The 22,525-nt window shown below is 46.6% G+C and overlaps 1 protein-coding gene across 1 annotated transcript in view; it reads left to right on the forward strand.

Moving 5' to 3' along the window:
• Window positions 1-417: 417 nt before the first annotated feature.
• Window positions 418-22,525, forward strand: part of T265_03433 (hypothetical protein) — a gene marked incomplete at both ends in the record, with an annotated part of 36,044 nt that continues 13,936 nt past the window's right edge. Inside the window, 6 exons of the mRNA XM_009167917.1 lie at window positions 418-533; window positions 565-727; window positions 757-903; window positions 7,518-7,744; window positions 14,233-14,725; window positions 17,945-18,145. Of these exons, the coding sequence (XP_009166181.1) occupies window positions 418-533; window positions 565-727; window positions 757-903; window positions 7,518-7,744; window positions 14,233-14,725; window positions 17,945-18,145 (1,347 nt within the window). The remainder of the gene's footprint in view (window positions 534-564; window positions 728-756; window positions 904-7,517; window positions 7,745-14,232; window positions 14,726-17,944; window positions 18,146-22,525) is intronic.

Raw genomic sequence — 22,525 nt, forward strand, 5'->3', positions numbered from 1 at the left:
AGGTTAACGTGTCCTACGGAAACACCGCTGCGTATCACAGAGTGACATGTTATTAATAAAAATTTTCTGATGATAGAAGATGATGAGGTTGATAACTGAGGGTTAGGTAACGTTTTCCACTTTATGGACAACCCAAATATTGATATTTACAAGTGGAATCAGAAAGGAAATGTTTTGTCAGGGTCATGCTTATTCGAATTCACGACATTACTGCTGTTCCCCATAAATTTGTTACAAACCACTTCACTCCACCACTTCAGCGTGCACGTAAGCTGTCCTCAAATGTCAGTCAGCTTGCGAAGACTGGGTCGGTTGAGCCTTATTCCATGTTCGACTTCGCACTATTCCGACCAATGAGAGTTCGGGATTCGGAACTGCACGTCTGCCCGCGCAAATTGCCGAACGCGGATTCCGATCATGACGAGCTTCGACAACGTAGAGCTGCGGTTGTTCGATGAGTCGTCATTCACTTGTCGGACTTTGGGAACCATTCTCACACTTAACGTTGATAGCTCCAAACTAGTGTTCTTCAGGTAAGATGAATTTTGCCTGCAAACTTGTTAGACAATCTGAGGTACTCAAAGAGATTTCTCTCGGGTCGAATGTATTTATTTCTCGGGTCTCTCTGAAAGTAGCCTCTGTCACCGTGAAAAAGGAGAAGTATGCAAAGGCGCCAACATCTTATTTTGTTGGGTTCGATTCCCTCAAGGACATATTGAAGTTCATGGTTTGTTGACGCTCGTCTTTATTGCGCAGAGTTGTGCAAAATCAAGTGATTCCGATGTTTCAGGTGCCGTGGTTGACTTGGGCGTCTCATCTTTCGATAAAAGGACTGATTCCTGGTCAGCCGTTCAGTATTTTCAGTTCTACAGCTATTTGAGCCAGCAGCAGAACATGATGCAGGTTGGTAAATGTTTTCGAACTTTTTCAGATCCCCCTTTTTGTAACAATCAAGCTTGAGATTTGTCCTGTTTTTTCCCCGACCAGGGCTTCATGAAAACGAGTATTATGCCAGTAGTGACGAAGAGGTTGCGGAAAGGGACGGCGAATGTGATGGACCGACCGAGATTGGGAACAAAGACTAAAAAACATTATAGCAAGCGTAACCATACTTCCGCAAGACACTTGTGGCTTTCTAGTCCTGTTCTCGGTTCAAACAGTATCATGGTTTGACCATCTAAGTACGCCACACCAATCGTAACGCGGAACAGCAATCGAACTATACGAACAGAGCGTGTACTGATTTTTGGGAATGCACGCAACGTAATACCGTATGCATTCAGCCGGCAAGTATGGATAAATGGGTGCGTGTAGCGTCGAACTAGCTGCAAGCAGGTGGCGCGCTATAAAAACGCAAATTTCAAGCCGGGGTACGTTTTGAAATGCAAACGTATGTTGACGATTATTCTTCGAAGACCGAAACCAGGTATACGCTACACTTTTAAGCAATCCACAAGATAACCAAGGCGCATAGCTCATCCTATATTCCGGTACAGTAAAAGAGCGGAGAACGAAGGAATCCTAGGATGACAACGATAGAAGTAACACTGGTCCACATGGAGCGGTAAGTAGACAATTGTCTGTCCTGAACTAAGTAGATAAATTAAATCACTCCGCTGTGCCATCCTTCCGGTGCCTAGCTGTCATGCCACTCGAAGGAAGCACGAGGGTTGAGATACTGCCAGGTTGCCCAAGTCTAGTCAGCGCAAGTCGAGGGGCAGAGGTCAGGTTCGAACCGCGGACCTCGCGGTCAGTGAATTGGCACTCTAATCACTTGAGCCATCTCGAACTAAGCAGATGGTGGTTCGGTTGTAAGCACCCTTTGGTGCATAGCTGCCAAGTTACCTGAGGGGATCACGGTGGCCGAGATACTGTCAGTTGGTCCAAGCCTTCTTATCAGTAAGTTCGAGCCCCAATCAATGAGCTCAGAGCTAACCAGGTGGGGGCGGTTCGCATATCGTCATTCATATCAACATCCATAAAGCACATATAGGCGTCGTCCCGTATCATTCATTCACACCCGCAGGGAGTACGAAGAAAAGTGATCACCGACCAGGACTGCGGTGCACGTTTCACATAGAATGTCATGAACTTACTACATTTGCCACGTACTGCGTCTTTAGCTTCCGAAGCGTATCACTAAAGCTAAACGACCCGTATGCCAACTGACTGAACACTCTTAATGTGTGCCTGTGAAACTTGGTCCCTCAAACGCTCCTATGTTTGATCACCGCTGCCTAAAGTATTGCAGATGCTAACTGCCCGCAGCATATACTCACTGAAACTTTCCTTAAGGGTGTAGATGGTTGGGTCCGATTCGCTCGAGTAGCAGGTTATGCATGCCTTGGTAAGATTTTTGGGGAATGTTGCGTGTGTCCAACCAACACCTATCAAAGTGGGCCCTGTTTTCACTTCAACTCCATGTTAGAAAAAGGTTTTCCGGTAGTTGGCCGTGACGTGACGACGCGGAATGAAGACTGTCACCTTCAGATTGAGCACTGTGATCTTCAAACCATCCGCGTTGGCGTCCACGTGATTTTCATGCATGGTGAGAAACCTTACCACACATGGTACCTGGTTGATCTCACGATCTTGCCGTCAGTTCTTAGCGGGAGTTCCCAACTCACACTTACTTGTCATTGTGTGCTTGACCAGTGTTCGATGAGGTTCACTAAAAGGCGACCTTGTCGCTACGTGGCGGTTTGTGTATTTCCTTGAGCTACTGAACTATACTAAGGATTTTCACCTGGACCCCCACACTGCTTCTCATAGCAGGTTGGTCTGATAGAAGTCTCCTAGTCCTACAGATCGGGGTTAGAGCGCGCATTTACTGACCGCAGGGTCCGTTATTTGAACCTTACCTCTGCATCTCGATTAGTCGTCTCTAGGATTGGGCAACTTGGCAGCATTCCAGCCCTCGTGCTTCCTTCAGGTGGCATGGCCGCTGATATCTGGTATTGATGAAGTGATTCTCCTGGTTCAGATCACTAGAGACTGTTCTGATTTACTGCCTATGGTAGTTTTTTTTCAGATTGCGCTTCTGTCATCCATCAGCATAATCTTCACTGGCAGCGACACCAGAAGAGATCACTAATGTTTCACTGCCGCAGCAACAACTATTTGAATGGAGCCTATGACGGAAGAAGAATAGTGATGCACCAAGGTGGGGACCCTGGGCTAGCCTAACATAAACATCTGAGGTGTCTACATCAACAATCAGTCAGACAATCTGGATAGAGTCGGACGTGTTGAATGCCACCAACACCATTCAGCTGCCATACCGTTTAGTGTCTCTAGTCAAGCACAAGGAGAGTCACCCCGACCTCAGCATCCAAACTTTCTGTAATATTTTCCGTCCTCACTTCGTATAGGACACGAAACGGCAAGGGGCAAGGAACACAACGGGCTCCTTTATACATGCTGTCGCTCTAACACTTGATGGAGTATGAACATGCAGTCCACGCAACTTTCCTCGTCGGAATCTTGCTTGCTGGTCTCAGGTCCCGTCTTCGTTCCCCTTTGTGAGATGACGCAGATTCTGGTTACAATGGGAGTGGAGCTAATTTTTATGATTTTCACGCGCTCTTCGAGCTCTCCTTTTACTAATGGACACTAATACGGACACGTCTTTCTTACTCTCTTCTTACACAACGTACTTTGTTTTCTACCCTATCCTATCCCAATCTGAATACTCTCCCAGCCCTAGGGTGATAAGATAACCGTTCAGTTGTAACGGCCTTTCGGTGCCTAGCTGCTCGAACCCGACCTCTGCCTCTCGACTTCCCCTGTCTAGGCTTGAGCAACCTGGTAGTATCCCAGCCCTCGTGCTTCCTGTGGGCCCTAAGAGTGACCGTTTTCTTCACACTCGGCTGCAGCTTCTGTGTCTCCGACTTCACTAACACCGAAAGCCGGCCTACTTAGTGGCCTTAAATTTTCGCACACTGAGGCAAGCAGGATAACAAGTAGCTCTTGTACGCTAGATTCCCTTTGCATTGATGTATGCTGTTTGTCAGAAATAAGGATACAGGATACAAGTATTGTGATTAAGTTGACTGCCTCGTCGTCTTCCCAGTTCCGGCTCCGCACCTCTGGTAATTCAGAGACCGCTGCAGCTGAATATGATGGGTTGGACATTGCATTGAGCAGGACCGTCTCCACTTGGTTGGACACGATGATAGGTGCCTCTGCGCAGTTGTTTTGACAATGTCTGTGAGAGAATCTCGAGAAATTGAGGTCCATCACACTTTTTAGTGTCTGCTTATGCCATAACTCAGCTCTGAATCTGTTAAAGACAGTTTCTATGACGTTGTAGGTGCCCTTTTGCTATGGGCTAAAAGCTTAGACATGGTTGTGGTTGCTGGTGACACTAACACCCAGGTAGGTAGACTAAACGCTGCTGAGGCTCAATTGGGTGTTCGTATTGGATGAGACACGGACAGTAGAGATTGCCTGCTTCAGGTGTGTGCGGATCACAGGCTGTTCTTTTGCAATACCAACATCTGGAACAGCGTGAATCGCTTGACTACGTGGCACTCACCAACGAACCAGCCCCGAATCCAAATAGACCACATCACCATCAGATATCAGTGGCGTGGATCGATCGCTGCCTGCCTCCCCTGGAATACCAGCGTAGACTCCGATGATGCATTAGTGCTGTGCTGCTCTTTGTTTCGCTTTTCAGGTCCACGCAAAACTCATACCTCGCCTAGCCACTGAGAGGTTAGTGGACCCAGAAATCAAACGAAACTTGAAGGACCGGCTCTTCGATTGCTTGCCAGATGGCCCGATGTTAGAGGGTAACGATCACTGGGAACAGATATCCATAGTGCTACTCAGGGCAGGAACTTCCCTTTGCGGTACAACGCAGCCGAACTCGTCCAGACAATGGATCTCTCATCGGACCGTGCCTTTGCTGGAGGCTCGGGGATGGATTCTTCCCGGTCACTTTCACAACTCAACCCGACACCCGGCAAAACTGGGTATCCACGTAGACCGCGAAGCAGAGTGAACTGGGAAGGCTGAGGAAACGATACAGCCAAAATATGGAACCATCCGCAGGCTGTTGCACTTGATTCGTTCGGCTGGTACTCTGATGCATCTTGTCGGCGAAACTATCAGAGACAAGAATGGCTCTTTGATTTACAGCGTAGGAGAATTTTTGAATCACTGGACGCAGTACTTTGAACAACAATTCAGTTGGCCACGTGCCATCTGCGTACTGGAGTTCTGGGCTTCAACAGAAATGTGGATAATAAACATGTAACCCCCGACGGCGTCAGTAACAAGCGAACGCTTTTTGACACTCAAGCGTCACGGAGCTGCTTGTCTTGGTGAACTCCCATGCGCTGTGTTCAAAGATGAATGTGAAAACCCCGATCGGTGCTTGTGTGATTTATTTATCTCAATCTGGGTGAAAGAGTCTCTGTCCCAACTGACTGGGATGAGTCGATCATCATCAGAGACAGCAGCGTCAGTTTAGATACTGATGCTTTACTGCCGTACAACCACAAAGTTTATCCAATTATATTTGAAGCCATAGAATAAAGAGGAAAGAATGGGTGCATGAGGGGACCTCGGGATGATCTACTGTAAGCATTCTGAGGTCCATACACCTCCAAGCTTTCAGAAACATCCTGGAAAAGAACTGACAGTACAAACGCCGCTAACATCCATCAGCGGCTATTTTTTGTAATGTCTCCAGCCGAGCACAGTAGGTTAACCCCATCATGGAGGGTGTATCGAAACATCTCATCTCTTTCACCCTCAGACAGAACAACACCCGTCTCGGAAGACGGTGTTTCGGTACGCCTAGCACATGACCGAGCCACCACATTTGATGTTGGTGGTCAAAGATTAACTGCCTGTCTGCTTCTGCAGCTCCAAACTAGGCACGGAAGATAGCGCTCTCCGGAAAACGATAGTACGGCGTGCACAACACATGGCTTAATCACCGGAGCTTCTGTTGCTGGAATTCTTCGATAGAAGCCCTAGTTGCACAACCAAATACTCAGTTTCTAACTGCCTCGTTACAAATTCAGCGACGTTGGCCGACATCAGCTATGGTTCTGAGACAGGGGTTGTAGAAGCCTCGAAGACGTCTCAGTCCAGCTGTTCGAAGTGGTCAGTTTTCACAGCCTTTGATTCCGTAGGTGTCTCAAATTAGTAAACTAGATACGAGCCTTGGCGATTCGTGCACCAACCTCATCTATCACACCACAGTTGGAACCAAACCAACTTCCAAAATATGTAAAACGCTCCGTAACTTCGGGTGCTTCTCTCTGGATTGCAGGTGGCGTGTTCAGTAACTGTATATCCAGGACCTTTGCGAGTGCAAAGTGCATACCAAAGGACCGGATGGCTTTGGTTAACTCACCCAAAAAACCTGTGCCCTCTCCTATTCGAAGACAAGAATGATGTGTATTTGAACACTAGGGCTTCGGAAACCATCCATCCTTCCTCACATTACCTCGTCGATCACAAAAGTGAATAGGAATGAAGAGAGTAAGTGTCCTTGTCGGACACGGAAGATTTTGGTGAGCCCCTCATGCACCGTGGCGCGCCCAGGCGTCTGGGAATGCGAAGAACTTATTGTGTCCACAAACTTCTGGGGGCACTACCTGCTGGGCAAGTTTGGAAGCCTTCCGGTCAACCGAGCCGAATGCGCCTTGGAAATCCACTAATACTGAGGGTCGTTTTTACGTATGACACTGTTCTAGCACCTGACGGACTGTGGATATTTAGTCAACACGACTCCTGCCGTTTGGGAATTCTGTTTGCTGCCCTCGATCCACCATTAGGCGACGAAGGAGAAGTGACCTTAAGGGTCTCGTTACGACCGAGGTCAAGCTGATCCTTTGTGACTACCGCACTCACTACGAGTTCTTTTTCGAAAATGGGCACCGTCATCGATTGTTCTAATCTGTCTGGAACAGTATCCTTTTCCAAAATGCAGAGAAGCACTGACTAATGACGGTAATGCCTCAGCTCACTTCACGAAGATGCCGGTGGTCAAACCGACAACTTTTGTATGTCCTCTGCGCGTAGGGGCCATGTTTCTGATCCATAAAACAGTGGATCACACCCTGTCTTTAACAGACAATCAGGCTCCAGTTTTCCCTGCGCACGTTTCCCTCAAACGAACAGACATCGCACTAACCTGAAGCACCCGGTTGCTTTTGAGATTTAAACACCATTCTTAATAATCACTCCTACGAAGAAGCCAGTCGGTAAGATACTTTGTTACCCATGAAAGTGTTTTTCAAACGCGAGTGGTGCAAAAGTTTTGAAATTCAAGGTAATCACTAAATCCTCCCCGACCACGAAACCCATTGTATCACCCACAGTCATCTGCAATTCTTGATGTTAAGCGTTTGGTGTCAATCCTTTAAGGGTGGTGGATGGTTTCGGTTTTGCAACTTATTTTTTTGGTTCTGGTGTCTAATTTTCCTGGTTATTTCCACATTTTGGGTGTAAAATCCACGTCGTGAAACACCATCCGTTCTTTCGCTGTTCTCAAGGACTTCATCCGAACTTCCACATATCAGCGCGCAATATTGGCTAACTCATCCGTCGATTTCCAAGGGAAGGTTGTTTTGGACGTCGGCGCCGGGTCGGGTATACTCAGCTTTTTCGCAATTCATGCCGGTGCTGCCAGAGTGTATGCTGTAGAGGCGTCTAACATGGCCGGACACTGTAATACTCTGGTTCAGGCGAACAAATTGGCCGGAAGAATAGTGGTGATCAGGTACGTTCGCTATGCAAAGGTTCCTTGTTTTGAAAGTCAGAGTGCAGTCTTCATATGGGAGGTGGTTTTCTATCTGTCCTGATTTTATATTATTCAGTCTTTTTAAGAGGTAACGTCCCGCGTGAAGGAACGACCAACTAGAAATAGTCTTATTCAACAGCGCGTGCTATGACGCGACCAACACTGCCTGTTTTTGAACACCAGAACAATCCGATTGAGCAAATGACTTCATGTGGACGACAACCACTTAACATGTTGCCGTAGGTTTTGCTCGCGGATGCCTGGTGAGAAAACGACTTAAATTTGCGAACAAATTTGGTTTTGCGGGACAACCTGGAACCCAGCTGAATCTCTCGTTTATGATGGTGACTGGTACTCTGAACTGGTCCTACTGTTGGAAGAATACACCCGTCAGCAAATAAAGTTGGTTTTAGCAGAAGATATCTGAATCTCTCGCTTATGACATTCTTCAACAGAACATGTGCGAAGACTGCATATTGTTCTAGTGGACACAATGCCAGGAATCTCTAAATATTCCTTCCTGGCGTAATACTCTTGATGACGTTACCGAAGGAAAGTTTTAAGCATTTTGGTTACGTTCCTTGAACTGACTCATGTTCATATCAACTGAGCCAGTCTCAGCACTTGTGTTTACTGCGATGAATCATGGGATGTAATTGGAGCGTGGGTTGAATGCTGTTAGTCCATCTGTCGTAGTCAATGCTGAGAATATCTCAAGGTACCAATAGGCGAATAACGCGACAAGAGTTCGGTTGTGTGGTTGTGTATCCAGATGAACTGGTCCAGGTCCCTTGATAGCCACGTCGCTTCTCTCAGAATAAGAGATATCACGAGGAAGTGGGCGTTTGATGCAATAATGGAAGGTGCCTCTCTCCGGAGAAGGGTTTCTTTCAAGGGGCTTATTGCGTCTAGGCATGTTAGACGAAATCGTACATGGAGACCGTCTCACCGCTAGCAGTTATGCAGTGCGGCTGCCAATAAGCCTATTTCGCTCGTGGTTGGTCAAAATATCGGGCCATTGGGTGATTTAACATGAAGGTTAGCTCTGGTTGTCAGAAAACATGGGCCCAACAGTCAACGAAGCATCCCCTGAATACAGGTTGCCAACGGCGCGTCCAGAGGGCATCCGAATGTCCAGAATGTTTTTATAAGCTGACGCACTGTTCTCGGATTTTTTAGACTTGTTGTTAGTGTTTAATACACTATACTTTGGACGTTCTGTTGAAAACGCCAACCTCTGAGGGTCGCGCCGGGAAATAGGTTGAGGCATAGCCGTTATTTCGAGGCCTTTCACAGGTAAAATGATCAGTCGGAGATGTGTCGCCGTGCCCTGACGTTCTTCAACGTTATAATCGACGCGCCGATTGGATCGTTTTTACCTGCCCCAAACACATCGTGTTCGAACTGCGACTAGGACGTTCTCTTGCATACATTAAATACGGTGACGATATTGTTTGGTTAGATCAGAACTTTTAGGAGTATGGAGTACATTAAGCTACCGAAATGGTTCTGTAGCACAGTTAGGTACGCACTGAACACTTGCAGCGCATGAAATACTGCTTCAGGAGTTGGCGGAATCAAATCCAAACCGCGTGCGTGTAGATGAACCGGTCGACGTGCTGGACAAATTTATGTACCTGAGTCCCGGCCTAAGGCTGCCACCTTGACGTGGTGGTCGGGCTTAAGTGCTGCAATGATTTCGTGGGCTTTACTGGCAGGAACTTCATTCCACTAGGTGAAACCAGGAAGGCCAAAGCGGTAAGGTGTGTCCTTCAGGTGACCAGCATATCCATATTTATGGAAACAGTAATGCTGCCTTCCCCCGGAGAGGGACAGGTTAGAAAAGATCGGCCCTGAAAACTTCACACTCCGATGGCCCAACAGTTGACCGTGACCGCCAGCGTATTACGGTCGAAATACTTTCAAAACCATATTTCGGTGCTGCTCAAAAGGCATCCACTGTGCGCAGCCCCATCAAGAACGAGACAGTAATGGCTTACTACCTGCGCCCTCGGATTAGGCCAACCGAGCAGGTCAGACTATTGAGTCATCGGCTCCAAGCATGGTCCTCAAAGAAAACCCTACATCGTTCAACTGCCTTATGGGTCAGACTTTCGAGTCAAAGACTCACGGTGTGGTACTTCAGCCAAAGCCCCTTCGTCGGCCTGGGCGACCGGGTTGTATCATTTGCCCGCGCAGCTCGATGTCCACCGATGTCCCTCCGCAACCCCTTCCCACCACACAAGCATACGTCGCTGCGTCATTTGACTGTCAGGTATCCGACCGAAGGGCCTTATGCTCCTCGCTGCCTATGAACAATAAGCAAAATAACACTTCTAACTCCACGAAACTTTCTATATCGGAGCTTTTAAAGTCCGCACTCTGTCAAATGGGCACACAGGCATTGCTTGTTGAAACCTTATACTCCCTCAAAATTGATGTATACTGTCTCCGAAACACGCACACAAGATCCAAGTCTGGTTACGCATATCAGGACGCCAAGGATGAGCTCAGATGTTTCACATTTCTTCTTCCTTGTCTCCGGTGACCCAGAAGCGATTTCTCGTGGAATGAATGGTGTGGGAGTTGCACTCAGCCCCAAAGCCGAATGAGCTCTGCCGGATTGGATCTCAGTGAACAGTCGTCTTTGCGCCGTCCACCCTCCCAGCTCAACTCGATGCCTCTCGGCATAGAAAGTGGTGCCTGTTCGTAGTGTCGGCTTATACCCCAAAGGACTGATGCCGAGAAGGATACTTTCTATTGAGAGCTATCCGGGCTCGTTCGTCAAGCAAAATGCATTGACATTGTGATTCTTGCAGCCGATTTGAATGCTCAACTAGGTCGTCTGAGCTCACTGAAATCACATTTGGGTGGTCGGTTCGGAGTCGATGCTCGCCGAACAGACAGTGGAGATCGATTGCTTCAGTTGTGTGCTGATCATGAACTGTTTCGGGGAAGTACGAACTTTCAACTTAGACGTTTGGATCACTTAACCTGGCAGCTATCAACCGTAAATCAACCATGGACTCAGCTAGACTGTGTGGCCATCAGCCACCGGTGGGGAGCCATAATTTAAGACTGCCGTTCCTTTTGAGACACACCACTTGATTCTAACCACGCCATCGTGCGTGCACACCTGACAGTTCGTTTCCGTTCAGGCCCTCGCAATTCAGCAAGAAGCGTATCAACCCACTATCTTCGAAGAACCATCATGGCTCAACAATATCGATCTGAGCTAGCCCAACAGGTCTCCACAGTAAACCAATAGTGCGGCGGCAGTGAGCATGTGGACGAAGCGTGGCAAAATGTGAACAGAGTTATGTTAGTGGCGTCCAGTGCTGTCTGTCCGACTTCTCTAATCTGACCATTGGATGTTGTCGAGATCGCTATCCACGATTGGTACCAGGAAATCCATACCAGCAGGCAACGAGTATGACGGCGCATGCAAATACCTCAAACGCCAAATATTGAAGAGTCTAAGGAAGGACAAAGCTATGGTGGACATCGAAAGCTCGGGAGCTGGAGAAGGCTTTTGTTTCGGAAAACAGCCGTGCCCTATATTAATTGATACGATCGACTGGATCTAGGAAAGCAACGGTCAGCGAAACGATAGGTAAAAAAGATGGCTCATTAATTCATTCGCAAAAACGTCGACTGGAAATATGGACCAAAGACTTCGAAGAGCAATTCAGCTGGCCTCCTGTAACACAGCCTGAGGAGATAGTGCGTACGGGCGATTGTATTATAAACCTTGGTCGCCTGTTGGAAGAAGAAATAAAGTACGAAATATTCGTACTGAGACTTGACAAAACACCAGGGACGGATGGCCTGTATCCAGCTTTCTTCAAAGAATGCGTAGAATCCCTGGGGACCCATTCGATAAAGCTTATTGGTGCGATATGGAGTGAAGAGAAAACACCTACAGAATGGGGCGTCGGCAGTTATTCCTTTCTTCAAGAAGGCACGCGAACGCCGTGTTTAAACCACCGTGGCATCAGCCTGTTAGCTATGACATCGAAGGTGCGCCACTTTGCGTAGGTGTAACATCACCTTAACCGTCGAAGATCGAGTTTACAATGCTGTGGTGTGCTCCATATTACTATACAGGAAAGAAACCTGGCCGCTGCGCGCTGAGGATGTCTGAGGATGCCATCGACGTCTTCGGAGCATTGTCCGAGCCTGGTGGGAACACCGGATCAGCAATTCTGAAATACGTCGAATGGTATTCGAAAGAAATAACTCAGTCTCATTAGATGAACTGGTCACACTGCATAGGTTGTGCTGGCTTAGCCACGTGCTGTGTATGCCAGTCGACCGGTTTCCTCGAAGACCTCTTTTTGTAGAACCATATGAAGGGTGGAAACGAGCCCGAGACGGTCAAACAATGACTTGACAGCGAAGTATGGGAGCCATTACCAGCAAGCTCAGCTGCGTTGGTCATTGCCGTTTTCCTGGATAGGGACCCTAAGACGGGTCACATCAATGGTTGGAGACATTGTCAGACATGGCTCAGTCGCGCCCTCAATGGCGCTCGTGCACCCAAGCTATTGCCTTAAATGCATGGCTACCTTTCCAATCCCCCCACTTGAAAGCCCACTGGCAGTGCTAGATTTATGCCCAATTTATCCATCTCTTGCCTGCAATGCACAGCTACCTACCCCCCCCTCCCCCCCCCCAATCATCGGTGAGCGAAACTGCGGCAGCTACAACCACTGTACGACGAGTAAGCGGTTATTACAGCTGACAATGATAAGCTGGATAAGTCCCGGTGGACTGCCGAAAAACGGTATCACTTCCCAACTCGGGAAGCACAGAGCAGCGTCTGCCAACCTCCGACATTTACTGCGCCGATGTGATGTGTCAAAGACAGGTCGTACACTACTCCCGTGCTTGAGAATGATTCTTACCCTCTTCATAAGCGAAACTAGTAACTGACCTTATTGTCTCGATACCCGGTTTACAACTGAACTGACTGTTTAATGGGACAGGACTCAGTTAAGGTTGAGCTTTTAAACAAAGGCTGCAATATCGTCGGGAAACGATGTTGAAAGTACGTGTATGGATCATTATGGTTACCGTTTCGGGCATACTTGAGTTGTTTAAGAAACTTGAACTCCAGTACCAGAAGCCGCTACAATCTAGGAAACGTAGGCTAAGGTTTCGTTCTGTACGTGAAGCTGGTGAAAGTAAATGCTGAAACAAACCGAGAAACATTGGACAGCTATTTCATCCTTATTAGGAATCATCAGCAGTGCCTATCTTCAGGGAGTGTGGAAACAACGCCATTTCGGCTGGTGTTCTGAACGGTTTGACCACCAGCGGCTAATCAGCGCTGTGAATGGTTGAGTTTTCAAAATACCAGCGGGAGTTCGCTGTTTCAGGACCCCCTGCAGTATTGTGAGGGGCGCGCTGCTGCTGATTTCCAATAAGGATGAAACAGTTGTACAGTGCTTTTCGGCATAGATTTTCCTCATTCACTGAACGAAGTCTCCATCAGAATTTACGAAATCTTCTCATACGACCAACCTGGGCTAAGGTCTCTTCCTTGATGATCAATGACATGAACGCAGTTATACCTGCATTCTCAAGAAAACCTTTGCAAACAAGCCAGAGTTTACCGTGAGCATTCCCCATTGTGATGAAAGGGCACTTCTGCGGGTCACTCTGAGGCCTCAGGGAGTTATCCTAGCTTCGCCGAGCAATACCTAAATACGTAGTGGGCTACTAAAACGGTAGCTTACTCGTGGACATTCTAAAAGAACTTGGGTAGACGGTGTTTAGGATTGTCATTTTAACTGGTAGTAAACTCACCGTAGAACACTGGCGCATTACTGCCGTAAAATTACATCAGGCATCCACTGAAAATGCGAATTACTTCCTACAGTTCTGAGGTTTGATTGATTGGATCCCTGGGACTGGGCAGTAGACAGACCAATTTTTCAGAAGTCTGTCAGGTTGTCGAACAGTAGACTTCATCATCCACATCACCTCGTTTTCACAAGGAAGATCCTTCAAGACGGACTGTTTTTTTACGTGAAGGTTTGGTTCCGAACGATGCTATAAGAGCCTGTGTCTAACCGATATTCTTCTATACACATTTTTGGAAGGCGTCAATTTCGAATGTATTCATTGCCAAACAGGTGGTTCCTTAGGCAAATCTTTTTTAACACATTCGAATCTATCGATTGCTTTATATAGCTCTTAGTTTCGATTATGCACCCCATTAATGTAGTCATCTGCTAACTTTCGGCCTCTCTGTGTTGCTTCGTTAAGGTACAAGTTTGATATGATTGTGGCTGGCCTTTTGTATGGATCTGAATCTCATCTGAATTCACCTGTTACCGGGCTGCTTGTAGTAGCCTTCTATTCTGGTGCAAAATGTTCGACCACAATGCTTTTCTCCAAGATAATATTTTGCCTTCCATCACACCGTCTCAGTTGTTTTCTTTCGTTCCGTTTGATGTCAGTGGCAAGATAGAGGAGATCACACTGCCGGAACCTGTTGACATCATTATTTCCGAACCGATGGGTTATATGCTTTATAACGAACGCATGTTGGAGACCTACGTCCATGCACGTAAATTCCTCGCCCCGCACCTCCGACAACCGATTCAGTCAACAAAACATTCAGCCTCTAGGAAACCAAAAGTAACGAACCGGATAGACCATTCCGACAAGATGGATGGCGACCAACTCTCGGGTGATGATGACGACGACGAAGATCTTGATGATTTTTCCAATTCCGCTGAATCCGACTGTTTTTCCAATGATGACCTTAAACAAGAAGGTGTTGACGGGGAGCTGGACACACCTGAAGATGATGGAGTTAAGCGGTCGAACCGTGCTATCACCTCTCCTGGCATCATGTTTCCCACCGTGGCCAATTTGTACATTGTGCCGTTCTTTGACGAGGCTCTGTTTGCTGAACAGTGTTCCAAAGCAAACTTTTGGTACCAGCAGGTCAGTTATTTCCTCTCTTGGATTACTTCGTGTCCGATCTCTCACGAATTTCGACCAGTCCATTTATAATCAGGGCGCCACCATCCTGTAATAGCGCCAGAATTGCCACTCCTGTATCTCCCAATTACCACGTCAAACTTTATTATATGAAAGATGGATTTGATTGACTTGATCGCTTTTTGTCTTGGTGCTTCCAAGATGTATTTATAGTGGAATGTTGTATTCTCCTAGGAAATGTTAATCGTGTCCCCAGTGGATTGATTGGCGTTTTTCGGCCGTTTGGCTGCGAACGACACGGATGGGGTATCTGTGGCTCTTTGTGCTGATGAAAAATGAGTATTCTCATTGACTGGTTTGATTCTCAATGGTTTGCTCATTTCGTTGATCAGTTGCTCTTTACAAGTTTGTGTAGTCCTTCAGAACAAACAGCTCGGTGAAACTGTCCGGATACCGAGGGCTTTTCAGTGTCAGTAAGCATATATGAAAGTGGCAGATCACCTCGACAGGACAGTCACGTGTCTGTAATCTAATCATTTTAAAACTGCCGCCTGAATTACGGGAGGACACAAACGATCGATCATGCAAAAAACGCAGTACAATTGTTTAGTCTGGATATTTTACACAGTCACACAGATGCGCCATATATAGAACCTTTCAATCCTATGAATAGCGTAACTTGCTTAATGCATCGTGGACCACCGTGCATTGTTGTTGGAAATCCCCAAACTCATCGACCTCTGAATAATGGCGGACGTGTCGTTTTCAAGAGCAAGTTGTTATCAATCAAATTACAACCGTTTACTTAAAAGGATCCAAATGGTAAATAATAATCCTTCGACCGTTGCGTCCTTTCATTGACTATCCATATCTCAACGCTGCAGCTGGAATCCTCTGGAATCAGGGGAATCGGAATGAGATGCTCAGTTTGTGGGTTATCTGTTTGGCAGACAGTACTTCTTTTAAAGAATGCATCCAACACTGCAAGCTACTGTGGCTGGGCAGTGTGTTACTCATGCCGAGTTACCGCCTGCCGTGCCTAATTCGGTGTGGAGGAAACCTAGAAGTGGACAGAATTTGATATAGTAGAAGGTAATGAAAAGTTCCGGAATGCACCTTACAGGATTGGGTCTACATGACCCTGCCTGTATTTGGCTAGAGACATTGAACGCTGTGGCGGCTAACTGATGTCAGTGACGTTTACGCTATCACTTTCTGTCCACATTGTCTGACTGAGTGTTGGAGACGTGGGCACCTCGAATGTTTGTGGTCGGCTAGCCCTATGTCCCCCTTGCTGTCCCACTTCTTTCCTTTATAAAATTTTATTCAAGTAAATTTACATGATTGTATGGCAGTGAAGCACCAGTGTTATCTGGTGTTTCTATCAATGATGAGGACAGCGGTCCGGATGACATCTCACTTGAATGGCTCAAGGATGGAATTAAGTCCTCAGTTAGCGCTTGTCTGACGTAGTTCTGTCACAGACGACTGGGGAGAATCGCCACTAGTGGTAATCACAGAGGGATCAGATTGACTCCAGACATAACGAGACTCTTGGCATCACTTACTCCTAGTCGCCTTATCATGTTAGGCGAAGTACGATGGGATGCCGTTAGTGTTCGGGATTTTTTGGCTTGGTTGGGGGCCGCATTGACCAAATCTTCACATCCTGTCAGGTGCCAGAAAAGCCAAACCATAATTTTACTGCTGGATTTTCGATCTGCGTTTGACTCTATTGACCGCGCTGCTCCCCTTAATTGTACTCGTTCCACAACTTGTGTTCTCAGACATACGGCACGTGAGAGCATACGGAGAGCTATTTAAAAGTGCATGTACACAAATTGGTTTCCGGACTGTACCTCCAACTTTATCCAATCCTATTTAAGTACGTGATCGATGGAATAGTGAGACGAAACACCAGGCCTTAAAAACTCGGGTGTTCAGAACGCAAACGAAGACCTTGTCAATCTGAAATAGGTGGACAACATTCTTCTCGCTTTCCAAGAGGAGACAAAGGTGTTTTCAGATGAACTGACCAGTCCTTTGGCGTGCACTTTACACCCTCTAAGTGTAAAGCCACGCTCCTTGACATGCAGTCGCTGAATACACCACTTACAATCCAAGGAGAGGCACTCGAAGATGTGAAGCGTTCTATTAATAGTTCATGTTCACACCACTCTCGTTTGAACAGTCATCCTTCTTTCAATTATTCTGGTGAGTTCACACTAAAGGGACAAGTAAGTGCTGTTCAAACGGGAGTGATGTGAACGTGATTTCTATAATTCTCGCAACCAACGACATTTCACCTACCTTGGAAGCTGTATTAGTTGCGATTCTAGTGTGAGGCCAATACAGGAATCTGCAATGCTCGGTCCACGTGTATTAATTTGAGATTTCTATAACGATGAGCGGCATATCCCTGGATCTCAATGGTCGTGTATGAGGTTGTGAAACGACTTGCGCGAGCAGCGAAACTGAGACTCCTTCAGATCATCTTTAAGCACTCTCTCAGAACCGTGGCTTTTGTAGGCTGGTACGAACGAATCCGCAACGAGACTCTTAGGAAAAAAATGTTTGGTTGCGCGACAGGAAATGCCACAGGAGAATGTTTTCAACGCCAAGCCTGCAGTGGTTTGGTCATGTACTGCGCGTGACGAAAAGAGTGCTGCTTTCCGTGCCCAGTTCAGAGGGGTGGTCAAGCTTTGGTCCAGCAAAGGTGTCTGAAAGGGATTACAAAAAGTCTGGGTGGTGTCGGTACGACTAGTCTTCCGGAATGATGTCCATTTGATTCGCACTTTTCCTGGTTAGAGGCGCTTCAAGACATCTGTGTTGATCTATATCACTTTCTACTCAGATTGTTCAACCAAGTGTCCGGAGTTATAAGTGCCTCGAAATGGTTGTGCTAGGCTAACACTATTCTTTTCTTCACAATACATCTTCAAATAAACTGTGGTTGCACGGCAGACTTGTATAGAAAACTTTCCGAGGACGTCATGAATCAATCATACTGTAGTATGGAGTGACGGGTGGTCCAAGTTTAGCAACCTTTTTATCTGCAGTGTTTTGCAAACCTTGGTTGTCCGTTCGTTTTATATACCCCTTCTTGTGCACACCCCCATGAGCTCTCTGGCCTTACCGTCGCGCATGCTCTTTTCATTACACACTGATCCGCAAGAAAATGTGCCTTTTATCCGTATCTATCTATCGTATCTATTCTGTCAGTGTTTCCACGGCATGGATCTCACCGCGCTGAGAAACGCAGCAATGTCAGAATATTTCAGCCAACCGGTGGTGGACACGTTCGATATTGGTCTCTGTCCTGCAGTGCCCTGTGTACATAAAGTTGACTTTCGAACAGTTTCGGAAGGGCAGCTTGCCAATATCGACATTCCAGTGCATTTCCAAATTTCAACCAGCTGCACGGTAAGTGATTCCTTCCGTTCGAAGGGACTACTTTCATTGCACCGGTACACTGAGTCCTCTGGGATATCTACGGTAACATGGCTAGTACGAGGGATACGTTACCCTGCACGATACCGAGACTACTAACTTCGCGTCAGCCATGCTGCGCTCCATCGTTCGTCCTCCACAGGCACTGTTGAGCTGGGAAGCGCCCAGTGAAGTCTTTGGCAATCAATTTCACATTCGTACTCTGGTCCACAGATAGCTGTGTCTGTTCTAGTGGTCCCTGTACATGGTCTTTCAAGATCAAACAGGTTTTGCATACTCACGCCACGGAAGAAAATGAAGCAACCACTCTTTGGAACATGTATGGATGAGTTTGCCATACTCCTATTTTCGGTCGTCAGCTTTCTGGGTGACAAGACTGCCCTGCCCTGTATTCTTATGCTAGTATGTGATGGCTATAGCCGGCTCTGTAGCCACTTGCCGAGAACCTTATCTTATTGCTCGAAGTACAGTAAGTGATGATCAACTGTGGTGGACTACGGCAATTTGATCTTTGTTCTATCAATCACTAGTAGAAGCCACCGGTCTATTCAAAACCGCTTTTGACTTTCCGCACTTGACTTGTACCGAAGCGAAGGTAGGTCTTTGATAATGCTAAAAGTGCCTTCCTGCGGTTATCGTAATACAGCTCAGGCCGCACAATAACCAACCCTACTAACGGGTAGTTCCTAGTTATGTCTCCTGATTCTGTCTTTGCTTACGTCGTGGAGTCTAACTGTTTCCTCTTATTCATCTGGCTTCACAATCAGGGACTAGCGGTTAGGCAAACTTATAGCTTCGTGAATACCATCTGGGTCTGCTTCCTGGGGTTCACATCAGCGTAAAACGTTAGGATTGGTCGATACTGGGCATTAACAGTCCGACCGGTTATATCACTTCAGTTACTGGGCTGCAACGAGAAGATCGTCTGGTTCCATGAGTGTTTCGGGTTGCGGCTGCTTACATCTGACGATCCGCAGCGCGCTCCTCGCAAGTTGGCTTGACCATGCTGAGCCAGTTTCTCTGTTGGTCTGGTTTGATGTCACGCGAATCCGGAAACGGGTGCCAGTTCAGTTTATGACACATTACCCACATACAGTGCAACTGACTGCTTCATCTACCACATTTGCGTGTTGCCAGAGCTGTAGTAGATCGACGGGTTTTGCACAGGAGTACAAAAGCACAGACACACAGTCCGTCAGATTCATTGTGGAGCGCGGCTCAATCCCGTTTTGAGTCTCATAACAAGTGATTCCAATGACTTCCCGTCAGTACTCTACGCCGATTTTGTCGTTCCATAGTTCTTGATTCCGGTGCCTAAACTTTTCAGCTGACAAACCAGTGAAATGTTTCCAATCGGCGTGCACCTTTGTTCCTAGTCCGGTCTATTACCGAAATATTCAGTCTGAGAATTGCTGTTGGGTCTTTGTGAAAAGCACCAAAGCTTGACATTTTGCACACGCGTATCACTTTTTTCTGCCCACACGTGATGCACACTGGCCCAGCGTTGACATTTCTGGTCCCGAGCTACATGTGCATGTTTCGATGAACTATGTGGGAGCCTATCTACATTGTTTGCTACACACTGTATTCCGATTCCCAAAGTTAAGTTTGGCAAACTCAAACTCCAGACTGGTCAGTCTTGTTTTCCTCAGCACTGATAGTTTATACAAGCGCTATTATTCAGATTGTTTATGCATCCACCCAGGATCCCAGCCTACAAAAGTGGAGTTGTTTCACCGTTCTGACCACTGCTCTATCCTTTGCCGATTGCTGGTTAAGCCCACGTTTTTCCTGATCTTAACGTTGACAGGTATTGCTTCCGAAACGCGCGACTAGGTCTTCATTTGCCTAAAATGGGCTCGTTTCTTTACATTTAACTCCATAAGCTTGACACAATGCTGTTTTTGGCGTGGGGGTTGGAGTCGGATTGAAAATCCCAATAAATATTACGGTTGTCGAACTCATTCTGATTCAGTGTCAGTTGACAAAGTAAGCAATTCCATACTGAGGAAAAACGAATTCTGCCGAGATGTATCCTGTCTAAAGGATTCACTTAGGACCGAGTATTACGTCTATGTCCGATCCTGATAGCCGTCGCGTCAGAGTGAAAGTCTAGCCTGGACAATTTTCGCTCCATGTATCAAACAGTCAAATGAACTTAATGGCGTTGTCAGTTTTAATCCTGCCATCGTTGATGGGGCAAGTGGGAATAGGATCCGAAGGAGTGAAATACTGAATTATATTCATCAACTATGCACGCTGTTGTGACTTGTTAACGATCGCGCAACTCTCTATCGGTCCCTTGGCCTCCTGCAGCGCCCACTGTGGTATACCAAAAAGACACGGTAGTTCTACACAGCCCTTTATGAAGACAAAGGAAAATTAGTACAACTGTATTCATAGGGTAGTCACAGTGTGTTCCACAAGGTTGTGCTGGAATATCCGTGAGGGGGCGAGAAGCGTCGAGTCACAAGTGCTTGACTCGGATTGGCTTGCATTCTGACCAATCAGGGCCTGCCTTCGTTTGATCCGTGTCCTGCACGTGACACATCCGTCCAAGTGATGTGCTGTTCGGTTAGTAGGGACGGCTGGCCTCCGGACACGCTCATGTTTCCTGGTCGAAATTGCCCACACTCACGCAAACTAGGCTTGGAATCTGTTGTCCAAGAGGCGTCTGCTGTATTTGAAAGACATGTAACTGGTTGACGTGACAGATGATTTTCTTCGCCTAGGTGGAACTTAAATGTCTCACAATCCACCCCAAGTTTCAGGCTGCAACCTAGTGTTTCCATAGTCCTAAAACTCAGTGCATGCTCCAGGGGGCAAACCAGCAATGGTTGCGGCATAATCTCTGTCCTACTTAATTGTTTTTATTCCAAGTTGGCTCGGCAGAAAACAAGTATGTCAGTATGACTTGAATAACGAATGCGCTTGACAAACACTTATTGTGCTTATCGTAGTTCGCTAGTATGCGTTTGGGAGCTTTAAATATCGCATTATGGGAGCAAGGCCGCTTGCTTCCGTAGTGATTTTCTTCACCCAAGCGCCAGGGGAGCTATAACTGCTCATACCATACCTACTCTGAAAACTGTTTGAAAGACCGAGTAACAGGATACTTTTGCTGTTGAGTGGAGTGAGCTTGATCTGCCCATTATCATGACCGAATTCGATTGCAGATTTACAGAGTCATAACACGGTAATGTTGTGTGTCTGTACCACGTCCGCTCGCCCTCGTTTATTATCTTATCATCCAGGTACTGCAAACATCACGCACAGTGCTGTGGATGGTGATCAACATTTGCTACTCACATACTGAAAGGTGGCTTGACACAAGGAAGTCAATCGCCTCTCGGCTTCAAAAAGTCATAAATATACATTCAGACCATGAGTTAAAGTTTGGCATGACTTTGTGTTGGTTTCATTTCAGCCGCATAACAAACCGCTTTCTGAGTGTCCAACTCTTTTGTCCAAGGTTGTTTCTTCTTGGACTAATTCGATAAATTTGCTGGTTATTAAACGTCAGTTCACATTAAAGATATAGTCTTTCTTTGGTCGACGCAAATAGACTGTGAACGTCAGTGAGAATTATGCATATCGTATCATGTCGAATTAAACGAATACTGGATTCTGTCATGAAATGTTCGTTGGTTTCCGGTTATCCTACATTTTCTGTCTGAATGTAAATCTAGTGGACGTTCACACCTGTGAAGGATTCACTCGGTCCATTTTCCTTATCTCATTGTTGAAAAGCCAGGGTGTGTGCTTTTGTTCGGGCGACATTCACAGTGTATATTAGCACCCTTTCCTATCCAGTACCGTCCAAAGGCGGAACGACTGTGAGCTTACACCCTAAGTTTACCCACAAGATGCGCAAAACTGCATCACGGGACAGGGTTTAACTAGTTTGTGCTGTCAAATCAGGCTATCCTCTCTGACTTGGGTAGGTTAAAGTGACCTTGGTTAGGAACGGTTATGGTACTTCCAGCTCACTTTCAGCTGGATGCAAACACTTTCTGTGCGCCTTCTGTAGCACAGTAGTACTGAATCACGTTTCATAACTCCAAAAGATGAAATTAGACAAAACCCACACATCTGAAGACAGCAGTAGGAACAATTCACACTGATGATTCAAAATTGTGATTATCAGTTTGGCAAAGGGCAAAAAATCTACGACTGTAAGGACAAAAAGGAAACCGGCTGTGAAGAGCTTCTAGTATGACGCTTCAATGATCCCTTGTCCGCTTCTATTTTGGATTTCGCTGTTGTGGTTATCAGGATTTTGTGGAAGCATTTTGCCTCCTTTTTGGTCATTCTGCGCCTCTTGTTTCGCGCTGTTCATTGTTCCTGAAGATT

This window comes from Opisthorchis viverrini, assembly GCF_000715545.1.
Source record: "Opisthorchis viverrini unplaced genomic scaffold opera_v5_49, whole genome shotgun sequence".
Lineage (NCBI taxonomy): Eukaryota > Metazoa > Platyhelminthes > Trematoda > Opisthorchiida > Opisthorchiidae > Opisthorchis > Opisthorchis viverrini.